The following is a 14,646-nucleotide window of genomic DNA, read 5'->3' on the forward strand; positions in this document are numbered from 1 at the left end:
GCACTGACATGTTGAATGTACAGTGTAATACAATTGTTTTAACCCAAACGCATACCAATATAACCTTGCTATTAACATGCTGTAATATTAAATAACAGAGTACTGAGGAATAATGATGGATTTGACAAATGCACAAAACCACTTTTCTGTAAATGAGTACAATTTTGAGTTGTATTCAGATGACAATCTTCCATCAATATTCTGACTGCATCTCTTACAGTTATAGGTTCAAAGATTCGTTCTTATATTTTCTTTGGATTCAAAATGCCCACATTCACAAACATCATTCATTAAGAAAAAAACAAATAAACAACTGTGGTCCACTGAAAAAAAGTGAAAAAAAAAAGAAAAAAAAAAGGCAGTTACAGTAATTTTTAGGTAAAATAAAATGGACAAAGAGTAACTTTTCCATTTAACCCCCATTTTCTTGGGGGTTGTATTGTTCAAAATCTAGAATAGTCTACAATTAATTATAATCTAATATCCAGGAGAGGCTTTTCTGGCGAAATGTATTATTTTCTCCTGCATTTTACTTTTATAATTAACAAGTCACAAAAACACAGTAAAAAAGTTTAAAACATATCTTTTTTATACTTCTCATTTATCTTAAGTCAAACTGTTCTGGTGTGGAAGCAAAATGACACAAAATGCACGCCAGAGAAACCCTAAAAAAATCAAGTAGATGTATGCTGCAGAATGTGAACACATTTCAAAATGAAAAAGGTGCAAAGTAACTAAATAACAGAATAAGGAATTCCAAAAGAGGAAAATAAACACTAAAACAAGTCAAATGAAAAACCTATAAACCATGACAAAAATATTTGAATCATCACTTTATATTTACATTAATTTGGCATGTTATTTGGAAACTAGATGGTATAATAATTAGCTATAACCCATCCATTCCTGTGGTAATTCTAGACAGCATCAACACAGGAAAACTGTTTAACTAATTTGGCAAAGCTTACTTTTTTTTCTGGCACTTAAAAACCTTTCAGTTGCATATTTTTCTGCATTACTACTGCGCGACCATCCACTTGTAACATGATAGTACAGTGTAGTAACAGTCAGTAATATCTGATTAAATTAATTCCCATCAATAAATCTATTACATACCTCTTAATTTTCTCGGATTAAAATAAATGATGAAGCCTCACATTTGTACTGGTTGAGAAAGTAGAGTTTGCAGGTGTGGTATAGGATTTTAATCTGTCAAGAGTACGTAAAAAATGGAATCCACATTTTGTAGTCGCTATGAAGCCCACAGTCCTGACCAGAACTCAACATCTTCTCCAACTGGGAGACCAAGGACTTCAAAGTGGCTAAAGGTAATATGTGCATCACATTTCGGATTTGAGACTCCAGCTGCTTTACGGTGGAGTCTCAGATAGGAGGCCGTCACTACTGCCACCTACTTCAGTTTCAACCTCAGCCACATGTTGAGCCACCCCTTCATCTGGCTTTGGTGTCTTCAGGGCCTCCCTACGCATATGGCAGATAACAAGGAAAAACGGAATCAGACAAAGCAAACTATCCACAACGTTTTAGGTTCTCCAACACCTCTTTTTTTGTGTAAGTATTGCTTCGTTTTTGTATTTTGTTTAGTTTTGCATCCATTGTTTGATTGGCACCAGCTCCTTGACCATTCCTCATGTGGTTGTTGTTGTTAGTTTGTTTTAGACTGTTAGATCCGTGTCTCTGCAGCAACTTTGTTTTGTATTATTCCACCTTCTTCTTCATTTATGTGTTTGGGACAACCCCTGTGGCAATGTGGACGTCGTGAATATTAACATTTTAATTATTTGTTGTTAGTTGCTTTGCATGAAGCCTGAGGGCTGCAGCTACATTATTTACTTATTAAATAAAAATATGTGAGTAGTTAATATAAATCTTGTCCATAATTTTAGTCAAGCATAATTCACTAAATTATAAATATATGTTTTTACCATTATGACTGACTTTGTCATACTATTTACAACTGTAACATTTTGGGTCAGTAACCCAGAACTTAAAAGTTTATTTATTATTACTAAAGTTTATTTAGCAGTTTTGTGTAGCAACAAAGAATTACTTTAACTTTTGCATTACTTTTGCTTGTAAAATGTCAGAAACTGGTTGAAATAAAAAACACAAAATCTGAGATCACGTCCTAAAGTGCAGGGTGATGCATTTAAATGGTTAGAGATGTGTGACCAGCTGTCTGAAATCTGGCCAGAATTCACTTTACAAACAAATAAGCCTTAAAATGATTAACACAACTGATTATTTGTAATTGATGACTTGGTTGTATAGTGGCCTCCCACCCGTACCTGTATTTTCATCTGCAGGGCGTTCTGTCGTCACAGAGTTTCCCCCCAGTTCACTGAGACGCTGAATCAGCAACCTGGAAGCGTCCCGGTACTCCAGATAACAGCTGGACAGCCCTGACTGCAAAAGGTCCACCTTGCGAGGAATGACAAATAATGGGCCGATACAAGATAATAATCCTCCACCACTGCACTTAATATCTGCACTGAACCCAAAGTGATGCAGCGTTTAGATGAAGTACCTGCACAGCAGTGGAGACATATGTCTTGGTCTTCACACCGTTTCTTTTGTGGGACTGCAGCAGGGTGTCATAGTCACTTTCCAGCTGCTCAACGTCCCCCTGCAGTGTCTTCAGCTGGATAATAAAAGACAAAAACAGGATGAACGTGAAGGCTGCAGGATTTGCACTTATCTCTGCACATGTACAGCATATATCTGGATACCACACCTGCAGCAGAGTCTGCTCGTGGTTTTGGTTCAAGGTTTCCAAGCTGCATTGTAGAACCCTGTAGTCTGCTTTAATGCTGATGAGCTCCTCCTGGGTTTTTTTCAATTCTTCCCGACACACCTTGGGGGCCAGCTGCAGTCCTACAGGGTTTTTGAAACCTTCTGTGAGACAAATGCAGGAGCAAGACATGTGATACCGTTTACTGTGCGATGAGAAACCGAAGCCTTTGTCAGAAGAAACTGAGTTAGAGGAGAGCTGCACCAGGAACATGTCCCTTACAGGTCTAACCACAGCCACTTTACACTCAAGCATCCTACCGTAGCAGAATGTGGTAAAAACTTACAGAAACACTTCAGCTAAACAGCAGACTTTAAGACAGAAAATTCTAACTGATGAAATTGTTGTTTTAATATTTCTTTTAGGGTTAATGGGATGTGATGTTATGTTTGTTGAAGTTTCTGGTTTTGCTGATCTGAGTTTTTTCTTGTGTTCATAGCTTTTGTAAAGCTGCTATTCTGTGTTTAGTCAGTACAAAAATATGTTTCTTGCTCTGTATTCTAGTCTGCTTCATTTGTGTTTTACATTGCTTTTTCTCCCACACCTCTTTTTTGTGTAAATATTGCTTCACTTGGGTATTTTGTTTAGTTTTGCATCCATTGTTTGATTGGCACCAGCTCCTTGACCATTCCTCATGTGGTTGTTGTTGTTAGTTTGTTTTAGACTGTTAGATCCGTGTCTCTGCAGCAACTTTGTTTTGTTCTTTTACGTTATGAATTAGCTTTCATATATTATTCCACCTTCTTCTTCCTTTATGTGTTTGGGACAACCCCTGTGGCAATGTGGACATCGTGAATATTAACATTTTAATAATTTGTTGTTGTTTGCTTTGCACGAAGCCTGAGGGCTGCAGCTACATTATTTACTTATTAAATAAAAATATGTGAGTAGCTAATATGAATCTTGTCCATAATTTTAGTCAAGCATAATTCACTAAATTATAAATATATGTTTTTACCATTATGACTGACTTGTATCATATCATATATTTATAACTGTAAAATCTCGGGTCAGTAACCCAGAACTTAAAAGTTTATTTATTATTACTGAAGTTTATTTAGCAGTTTTGTGTAGCAACAAAGAATTACTTTAACTTTTGCATTACTTTTGCTTGTAAAATTAAAAACACAAAAGCTGAGATCACGTCCTAAAGTGCAGGGTGATGCCTTTAAATTGTTAGAGATGTGTGACCAGCTGTCTGAAATCTGGCCAGAATTCACTTTACAAACAAATAAGCTTGGAAATGATTAACACAACTGATTATTTGTAATTGATGAGTTGGTTGTATAGTGGCCTCCCACCCGTACCTGTATTTTCATCTGCAGGGCGTTCTGTCGTCACAGAGTTTCCCCCCAGTTCACTGAGACGCTGAATCAGCAACCTGGAAGCGTCCTGGTACTCCAGATAACAGCTGGACAGCCCTGACTGCAAATGGTCCACCTTAAGAGGAATGACAAATAATGGGCAGATACAAGATAATAATCCTCCACCACTGCACTTAATATCTGCACTGAATGAACCCAGGGTTTTACACCATCACAAACCCTTTCCTCAGTTCTAGTTGATGACCTTGTTAACAGTTTCAGTTCTAATGTTATGACTGTTATTGATTCTATCGCCCCAATTAAGACCAAAGATAATTTTTGGCCCTAAAAATGAAAGGGAAAAGATCAGCGCTCACCTTGGCTCCATGTCATTGACAGCTACAAATCAAGCCAGAAATCTTGGTGTAATCAGACTTGAACTTCAACAGCCATCTAAGGTTTATCACTAAATCTGCCTATTACCACCTATAAAACATTGCTAGAATTAAGGGGATTCTGTCTAAACAAGACATGGAAAAACGTATTCATGCATTCATTTTCAGTAGGTTGGATTATTGCAATGGCATCTTTACAGGCCTTAACAAAAAATCTATCAGGCAGCTGCAGCTGATCCAGAACGCTGGATCTGGTTTGTTGTGTGTCCCAAGAACCAGAACCAAGCAAGGTGAGGCAGCGTTCAGTTATTCTGCTCCTCACCGGTGGAACAAACTTCCTGTAGACCTGAGGTCTGCTCCAACTGTCAGCTCCTTTAAATCAGGGTTAAAAACATTACTGTTTACTCAAGCGTACTCCTAAATTAAACGTACCTGCTGTATTCTACTGCCCTTATTTTTAACAGCTTGTGCTTTTTATTATTTTACTTCTTTTCTTATCATCTTATTCTTAATTTTTTCAATCTTATTTGTTATTTACTGTCTAATTATGTCTTGCCGCTTTTAATGTCAATGTAAAGCACTTTGAATTACCTTGTGTTGAATTGTGCTAAAGCTAAATAAATTTGCCTTGCCTTGCCTTGCCTTGAATCCAAAATGATGCAGCGTTTAGATGAAGTAGTGTGCACAAAATCAGAATAATAAATAAACAGTGGCTGCCATTTAAGAAGTATGTAAAGTACCACTGTCGGCATGGTCTTCTTTCTTTCCTCCATGGCCTCAATGACCCCTCTGAAGCTGTTGCTTTTCTCTTTTCTCTTCTTTTCTCTTCTCGCCCCAATCTGAGCCCGCTCCCGTTGAAGTGCTGAACAGTTGAAAAAACAGGGCCTTCATGAAACTACAGGATGCGCTCTAAAACTACAGGTTTGAATAATGAACAGATCAATTACTAGATTGATACGGAAGTATACAACTGTGTGAGAAGTTGATAAAATGATGATACAAACTGCTACAAGAAACCATTTATCTAACTTCAGATTATTTATTAGGAACATACTACCACAGAGGTTTGCAGAAAAACGTACTAATTCCAGACTGGACTATTCTATTTCCCTATTATCACAATGTCCAAATTACTCTGAAAAGCCTCCTGTTGATCCAGCGAGTTCTTCATTGGCTAACTATGAAATCCACAATTGGATTTTTTAAATTCTTCTTGTACGGCTCTTGAGGGCCAAGATAAATCACATCTTAACGACCTTACAGTTTCATATTATCCCAACGGAGTACTTTGCGCTCAGACTGCAGGTGTACTTAGGGCTCCTAGAACTTCCAAAATGGTAAGCAGAACCTTCAGTTTACAGGCCTCTTTCTTGTGGAACCAGTTCTCAGGTTTGGTTTGGGATGCAGACACAATTTCTAACTTTAAATTTTAATTTGAAGATTTTTCTTTTTAATAAACCTTATAGTTAGTCTTGGTTCTGTCTTCCTGGTCTGGGTTTCTGGTGACTTCCCATGATGCACTGAGCACGTACTGTCTGTTATTATGCAGTATTGATAAGTGAGTATGAAGTTTTTCTTCCGTATTGTATTTTTTCTGACCATTTTTCAGTAAGCTTCTCTCTTCTTCTTTCTTGCTGTCCCATCATTGCAATCAATTGAGACAAACGGCCATCAGGCCTAAGTTGTTTCTGCTTCAAGGTTCTTCATGTTAAACTGAGGGGCAAAAGTTGGTGTTTTTATTTGTTGTGGCAACTTTTTGTCATGCATCTTCATTGCATAAACAAAACTAAATTGGAACTTTTTTTCCTCCATTCAGGCAGAGCCAGTCTGGCTGATTAAAGCTGTTTAGAAGTTTCATGCCAAGCTAAGATAATTACTTATAGTTAGGTAAGAAGAAATGTGCTATTTGCTTGTATGGTGGCTAATTCTGACATGTGTTAAAGACTTTTTAAAATATTTTTGAACAGACTTTTTAAAAATTTGACTCTTCACACCAGTGAAGCCATTCAGCTGTATAAGTATAATTCTTTAAAAAACGAACACAATCAAGACTGCTCACTAACCTAAGGTATTTTCGTATTCCTTTTTGATGGCAGAAAAAAGGGGTTGGCGTTCGTAATGCGTAGTCCGGAATGCACTGATGAAACAGTCAAAGACATAGCGGTAGGCCTGCATCCAAAACAGATTAAGATATATAGGTATTCAAACGTTGACAAGTCAATGTGTGGATGGTGTTTTCTCAACATACATACATACATACATACATACATACATACATACATACATACATACATACATACATACATACATACATACATACATACATACATACATACATACATACATACATACATACATACATACATACATACATACATACATACATACATGTTTGTTCTAGCTCGGTTTGATATTAAAGCAGGAATAGTTTGAACTATACTATGACTATATGTTTTAACATTTTAACAACACAAGTTTCTCCCTCTGAAATATAGTCATATTTTATTTAATCTAAGTAAAACATTACTCTAAACCACATCTAATTAAAAATGCCAAATTATAATTCTAAATCTTTCAGTTACATGTTCCTATTTATTTTTCCTCTCGGCTGTATGAACCTGTACCTGATTTGCTTACCTTCTTTGTTGAACAGGTTTGGACAGAAGTCGCAACACTGTCTTGCATTTCCTTGGACGTCTGGGCAGAATCATTTTGCATACTATGGACATATGTGGTTATAAAATAAAACGGCAAAAATTATAATTATTGTCACAATAATGACGGTACTATGAATAGTCTTTGATCAATCACTTACCGTTGCGGTCCATTTAAAGGTGGGCATTTTTCATCTCGGAGTAAAGACATCCCTTTCGATTTTATAAAGATTATTTAATATTACAAAAACTTTTGCACTTTTTACATTTTGTTTTGTTTTGATTCTGTTTAGCTCGAGAACATCACAATACACAGCGTCATAACATGGTTTCCATGGTGACGACTGTGGGGACTACGCAGGAGAGACCATTCATAGTAGTCCGCGGCGCGCCTGACCAGTTTGCAAATCCACTTGTACTTTATTCATACATATGTTTGCTTTTTCAAAATAATGAAATATTATACAACCGTGCATAAAAAGATGAGCAACATACTATATACATCTCTCTCTCTGTACATTTATAAATGAACAAAACACATGCACATGTACATGCACACACACACTGAATATATATATATATATATATATATATATATATATATATATATATATATATATATATATATATATATATATATATATATATATATATATATATACAATCTGCTTGAATGGTCGTTAGCCCTTATATAGAGTCAGGACAGCAGTAGAGCCGTGTAGTCATAGCAGGGTATTGTAACGTGAAAGCAAACTCACAGCTGAACTACAATACCCACAATGCACCGCTCCAGCCCTTATATAGAGTCAGGCAGCAGTAGAGCCGTGTAGTCATAGCAGGGTATTGTAACGTGAAAGCAAACTCACAGCTGAACTACAATACCCACAATGCACCGCTCCAGCCTACAGTACATTCTGTTGCTTATCCGGGGATGTCACACCGCTGCTATTTTCTCCCCCCCTTGTCCCTCTCACTCTCAGCCTACAGCTCTAGCCGACTGACACAGAGCTTTAGATAGAAAAGAGAGAGCAGCAATAAAGAGACCGAGTAGGAAATGGCAGAGCTCGGCGCGGTCAGCCTGCCGTTGGGAGAGCCAGCGCTGAACTACCAGGAGCAGGAGCTGAGCGAGCGGCTGAAGCGGCTGTACCCGGCGGTGAGCGAGGACGAGACCCCGCTGCCCCGCTCCTGGAGCCCCAAGGATAAATACAGCTACATCGGGCTGTCACAGAACAACCTGCGGGTCCATTACAAAGGTTAGACAAACCACCTCAGCCATTACGGCGGTTTGGATGTATTGTCACCACAACAGAGCAGGTTATCTGCCTTATAGCCGTTAACACACACACGCACACACACACAGTACACAGTATGCGATTATGTTGACTCTGTGTGTGTGTGTGTGTGTGTATGTGTGTGTGTGCCGTCCTGGTAAATCTAGTCTGAGCTGCCTGTCCTGCCCTTGCTTTGTTTCACACCCGAGCAGAGGAATGCCCTGACAGTGGTCTTACCAACACGTTTAATTACCCTTCATGTGGCTGTTTGTTTTGCAGTAAAGTGCCTGTGCAGTTCCTCCATAGTTGGTACTGAAAGAGGGGCTTCGATGAGCTAACTAGTGGTATTTAAGCACGATGCTGCCTCCCTGAACAAACAGGACTTTACTAGCTACTGGGGCCTGGAACCTGGCCGTCATTATCATGATTAGTTTTTAATCATCTCGCTTTGAAAAAAAACAAGATTAGATGGACCCGACCCCAAACTTGTTGTTAACCTTTTTCTCCCAGCGCTGCTGGCCCGAGTTAAGTGATGAAGCCTTAGCTTTTTGACAACAAGCGGCAGCAAAATAGAATAAAACAATACATTGTTGTGGTTTTTTCTCGCGTGATTTCAGGAGCAGGCTTTTTTTTTCCAGAAATATACAGGTTTTTATTTTTTACCAGGCCAGGATTAAACTGCTTTTAGGGGTCTGGTTTAGGCACAACAGCAGCCCCAGGTCCAGTTCTCCAGCTGTGACAGAGGAGGCCTCTGCGCATTACACTGGGACAATTGTACCGATCCTGTAAGAAATCCAGCCATCCAGGTTCATCCACCATTTAAATTAAAACAAGGTGAAAGCCTGCACGGTATGTCGAACTGTGAATGATTAAAATAAAGGCCACTCGAGGCCTGTTGGTTGTCTGCATCAGTGCTGAGGCTGTGTAACCCATTTTGATAGGCTTATCTAGCAAATATCTGCTCACTTGTAGTCAGCCAGGCCAAGTGTTTTGTTTAAATCAAGATTCCATCAGGCAGATTCCCAAATAGATATCACTGATCATTTAATGCATAATTGATCGTCTCACTGCTGATGGATTGAATGTAAGAAGTATTTAATCATTTTTTTTAAACATTTTTGCGAACATGGTTTCCAGGTTATGATGTGACAACACATCATTATTGCAATAATTGTTTTTTTTTATCATTGTATTCTCTCCAGAATTATCTATGCACACGTCACAGCTGGATTATTGACACAAAGGAACATGTGGCTAAAGACAAATCATGTCATTTCATTTTGAGGTTATGTAGGACATTGAGTCTTTATGTCTAAGAAGAGTGAGGAGATTGAGTGACAGTGCACAATTGTTAAGGGATGACACATAAATAGGTCTATTCTGGAGTGTGCAAGGTATTTTTTTCTCATCCTGGTTGTTCCAGCTCCCGCTCTGTTACCTCACCCTTGTGGTTTGGATGCTATTTTGACCAGTGTGCCAATTTTTTTTTTCTTTTCTGTTCAAGGCCACACAGTCTATACCTAGGCTGAATGTGCACCAGCACACATGGATTTATCTGGCTTGTTTCAGCATCAACATACTTTAGATGCATGTAAAAACACTGCAATGCATTTTAAAAAGTTTAAATACATCCCAAATTTCCTTCTGGATCAGTAAAGTATTGAACTATCTTATCTATCTTATCTATCTAAGTGTGACTACATTAAATACAGTAAAAAATTGCAAAAGACTGATTTTATTTTGACAAAAATTTCATGTATCTGTTCCATGAAGAATATTATATCTGGATACAATGATGACTTACAAACTGATACATTAATTAGACATACAATATTTTGTAGATCCCCAATGTTCTCTGGCACACTACAGTGTCGAATGAGCTAATTTAGAGTATACATTTATTTTGTAATATAATTAATATGTATTTACTCAAGCAACATGTTTAGTGATTTAACTCATGACATATATAATAGAATTACAATGTTTGTGTATTTATATTGTATGGAAAAAATACCATACATGTTAAGACAGCTCTTGAGTTCTGGTTCAGTTTGTGTTGCTATTCTTAAAAACTGCATTTCTTCACCTGTTGTTATTCAGGGCTTCTTTTTTCATCAACAGGCCTGTGTTTAGGGAGGGTACCCTTTTTAGGAGCATCATTGTGAATGTACAAAGACAGGATTTTGTTGAAAAGTGCTATAAAATAATCTTTTCAAAACCCTGGACCTTCCTTCATTTAACAGCAAAAAATTGAGTATGCAATAAAATGTGTGCTAAACAATAAATTCTTACAGAATGCTTCATTTGGCAGTTAGGTGTTGATATTTAGTATTGTTTGCAAAACAAGGACATACATATGTTGTAATATGAATATTTTGTCCAGCTCCTAATGAATATATCAGTGCAAAATAATTACATATTACGCATCTATTTTCATACAAGAAAGTGGTTGCGTATGGAGTAAATAATAGATGTATTTGGAAAAAATATCCAAATCTACATATTTTAATATATAGCATATGGTTTTTAATATACATTATTTAACATATCATCATATGCATGACATATTCTGCTACGCTTTGATTCATAATAATGTGTTGACTTGTAGAGTCATCAGCTCCAGTAACCTTTGTCGCTGTCCAAATGGACAGAGACAAAACAGACTCACACAAAGATGAAGTGAAACTAGTACATTTCACTTTATCATGCTATCACATAACTAACATTGTGTCGCTAAATAGAAACATTAGATAAACGTTCGACTTGATAGTCCTTAAAAATGATTCCATTGCTGCAGACTGATGACATCATTTTCTTAGCTGTATTATGTATTAAACTCGTAACAGTTTGAATCTGGGATTTTTATTTATATTATAGATTTTATGTTGCAATGCCATTCCACCCTCTGAAATGGTTGTCCATGGCCTCGACTGATGGGTTAAAATCTCTATATTCGAGTGTTCTCGTGTCTGTGGTGATTGAGTGGTGCATTATGTTCAAAGATTAAATGACCTATTCATTAATTCAAGACAAACCAGTTCTTGTTGAGAAACATGTTAGGGTAGGCATAAGCAGATGAAACACAAATCTGAAGCTACATCCAGGGGCTGGTTGGCTTTGATCAGCAAGAAGACAGGTTGTGATTTTCTTTTTCCAAACTTGTTTTGTGCCGTTTTGATTTAATTTATTTAAAAAATTTAGTAAAATTGGAGATAAAAACGGTATATTGTAATGAGAAAAAAAAAATAGTTTGCATGTTTTAGCAGTCTGAAGCATACAGGAGGGACCTGAAACAGTTTAAATGGAACCTGCTGACGCCAAGAGTGATGTGTTTTTCACTACAACATATGGAGAAGTTCCATAACATCAGTGGCGTGGTCATGTTGACTTGGCATTAGGGCTGCACGATTCTGGACAAAATGAGAATCCCGATTTTTTTGCTTAGAATTGAGATCACGAAAATTTATTGCACTTATTACTTTAACTTTGCAACAGCTGAACAAAAATATAATAACAATAAACATCTCTTGTCTTCTTTACACAAACCTTTGAATAATTTAAACAATAATAACAATTTTGAACAATATTTGTTCCTCCCTGAGTTGAACACCCTTTCAGAAAGGGGACTTGTAACAGATCCTGTAGTTCTGAGGCAACAAATTATTCCTCTGGCTGGGATGAACCCCCCATTGCCTTTTGCTGCTATTAAGAAGCTGCCGATACAAAAGGTAAACGTTACAAAAAATATGATGGTGCCTGATAAAAGACTGGCATCAACTTTGTAACAGCTGACATTGAACATAAAAACAATAAACATCTCTCTTGTCTTTAAATAATTTAAACAATAATAACAATTTAACAATATTTGTTCCTCCCTGAGTTGAACACCCTTTCAGAAAGGGGACTTGTAACAGATCCTGTAGTTCTGAGGCAACAAATTATTCCTCTGGCTGCTTTTTGCTGTAACAGCTGACATTGAACATAAAAACAATAAACATCTCTCTTGTCTTTAAATAATTTTAACAATAACAATTTTAACAATATTTATGTGCAATATGTGTCAGGTGATGAGAAAGGTAGATGTTTCTCCAAATGTAATCCACAATCATTAACAAAATATAACAAACATGACAACATGATAGTTGACCATGACAGGACTACAACAACCTACAACATAGGCCTAGTCCTTTTTTTATGCGGCTATCTTAAAAAAAAAAAAAAAAAAAAAAAAAAAAATTTTTAAATCGTCGTCATTTGGAAATGAGATTGCGTTCAAGCATGAATCGAGATCGCGATTTTTTTTTTAACGATTAATCGTGCAGCCCTACTTGGCATACATCTGACTCTGTGGTGGTGTGTACTCCTTTACAACATTTGAGTGGCAGCATTTCTACTTCAGCCTAAACCAAATCATCTCAGTGATCTTTTTAAGTTTAAATAGTTAGTCCAAATGATGTTAGCCAGGAAAGATGCATTTTCACGATCAAGGCATCATAAAAGCATTGTTGTAGGCCAATGTATATAAACTTATATTTTTATGTGTAAATCTCATATTTAAATCTCTTTTACTTTAACGTTGATTTTTGTGGTTGGACACATCAATGCAGGGTTTACCTTGAGTCGTATCAACTTGTTTTTTGATAACTGGAGGGCAGCTTTGTCTCAGACACTCAGGCAGGTTGTATTGTTGTATAATTGGTGGTTTGACCCTGGGATTTACTTGTTTACGTGATGCAGTGTCTCTCAGTCCCAATCACACTCCCAGTCACAAGTCACAGGGTCAGGAAACCCATTCTGGTAGTTGCCACCATCAGTCTGAACTCTGGGGGGAAAAAAACTAAATCCCCAAGAGGATTGAGGAAAAGTGTTAATGACGTCAGAGTCGGTGAGCATAGGTTAATTAGATAGACAAGGACATACTCTAGTTTGATGGGGTAGACATTAGTTTGTCCATAAGACTATTAGTAAGAATGTGCTTTAGTTTTTCACTACAAAGGCAAACTGATCAGACTTGTAGAATCTACGGTTCTGGTTACCATGAATTTCAGTCTTCTTTCTCACCCTGGTGAATGGCTTCTTCTAATTTCCTTCTTCTTTTAGCTTTTCCCTTTCGGGGTCACTGCAACAGATCATCTGTTTCCATCTTACAGTGTCTTCTACGTCTTTGGTCTTCCTCTTTTTCTCCTGCCCGATAGTTTATTCTTCAGGATCTTTCTGTCACTGTATTCACTATATGTCTATATGTGTCCAAACTAAACTGTGTTTACAGACAGTTGTTTGAACTGATGATCTTGGCATCTGAAGTTTCTTGAGATTTTCCTGACTTATGCAATATCATGTTCTTCTTTGTCTGATCATCTCTGAACTCCCAAGAGATTCCCAAGTACTACGTGTGCTGGACCGTGTTATGTTGCCAACCAGCTTTAGTGTATCAAGGTCACAAACAGGAAGTTAATAGGCCTTGAGTTTTTTCTTTAAAGTTAAGACAATTGGGAACTTTGAGTACCACTAAATTAGTTATCTAAATGGTGTATGTTGTCAGGATTTCTCAGTCTGTACAATTTTTACCGTGTGCTGATTACAAAGTGCTCAAAATAAATTAAAAAACCATCTTTAATACTTATGTCTGTTGAACATTTCAGATAACTGTAACCCCAGTATTGCCAAGATATTTATATCAAAGATGAATCACATATTTCCAGTTTTACAGCTTGTGCTAATGGTCATAAAGTTGTAGCTTTAATGCACCATTAACTCTATCAAAGTAGGCCATCATATCTCAGGAGCTGCAGTGTTTAGGTGTTGCAGTGTAGCATCATCTACCTGCCTCAGGGAGGGCAAGCAAGAAGACGCAGGCTGTCGTCGGCTCCTGCAATGTGTATATTTGTACACAAAGGGCAGTATCTATGCTTGCACAGCAGGTTCAGATGGGCAGTCTTGCTTTGTTTGATTTAGAGATATAAATGGTGTGTGGGGTGAAGGTTCATACAGCATCTTTTTTGATGCCTCTCAGGAAAAAAATGAAACAGCATTAACTCGTCTTATGACGCCCACATCAAAGTCTGATTTTACACATTTCTCCTCTAATTCCCCTGCGATGGCCCTAATATGGCAATAGTACTTATTCTGCTGCTGAGGCTGTTGACATGTTGAGGCAGAGGGTAATGCTCCACTGTGAGCCTTGTTGTTTTTGCTGTTATTTAACAGATA

The 14,646-nt window shown here is 37.2% G+C and overlaps 2 protein-coding genes across 3 annotated transcripts in view; one reads left to right on the forward strand and one right to left on the reverse strand.

Annotated features, from left to right (window-relative positions):
• Positions 1-410: 410 nt before the first annotated feature.
• tsnaxip1 (translin-associated factor X interacting protein 1) lies at positions 411-6,676 on the reverse strand. Its single transcript, XM_061722503.1, has 7 exons — positions 6,575-6,676; positions 5,252-5,373; positions 4,120-4,252; positions 2,756-2,916; positions 2,549-2,662; positions 2,310-2,442; positions 411-1,482 (listed from the first exon to the last, which is right to left on the reverse strand). The coding sequence occupies exons 2-7, from the start codon at positions 5,282-5,284 to the stop codon at positions 1,472-1,474; spliced, it is 585 nt and encodes a 194-aa protein (XP_061578487.1). The 5' UTR covers positions 5,285-5,373; positions 6,575-6,676; the 3' UTR covers positions 411-1,471.
• A 1,441-nt stretch (positions 6,677-8,117) lies between these two features.
• The window catches only part of ranbp10 (RAN binding protein 10), a 52,133-nt gene continuing 45,604 nt past the window's right edge, over positions 8,118-14,646 (forward strand). For both annotated transcript variants that reach the window (XM_061721143.1, XM_061721144.1), the window contains exon 1: positions 8,118-8,418. In XM_061721143.1, the coding sequence (XP_061577127.1) occupies positions 8,220-8,418 (199 nt within the window). In that variant the 5' untranslated portion in view covers positions 8,118-8,219. The remainder of the gene's footprint in view (positions 8,419-14,646) is intronic.

The sequence above is a fragment of the Cololabis saira genome, chromosome 5 (assembly GCF_033807715.1).
Source record: "Cololabis saira isolate AMF1-May2022 chromosome 5, fColSai1.1, whole genome shotgun sequence".
Lineage (NCBI taxonomy): Eukaryota > Metazoa > Chordata > Actinopteri > Beloniformes > Belonidae > Cololabis > Cololabis saira.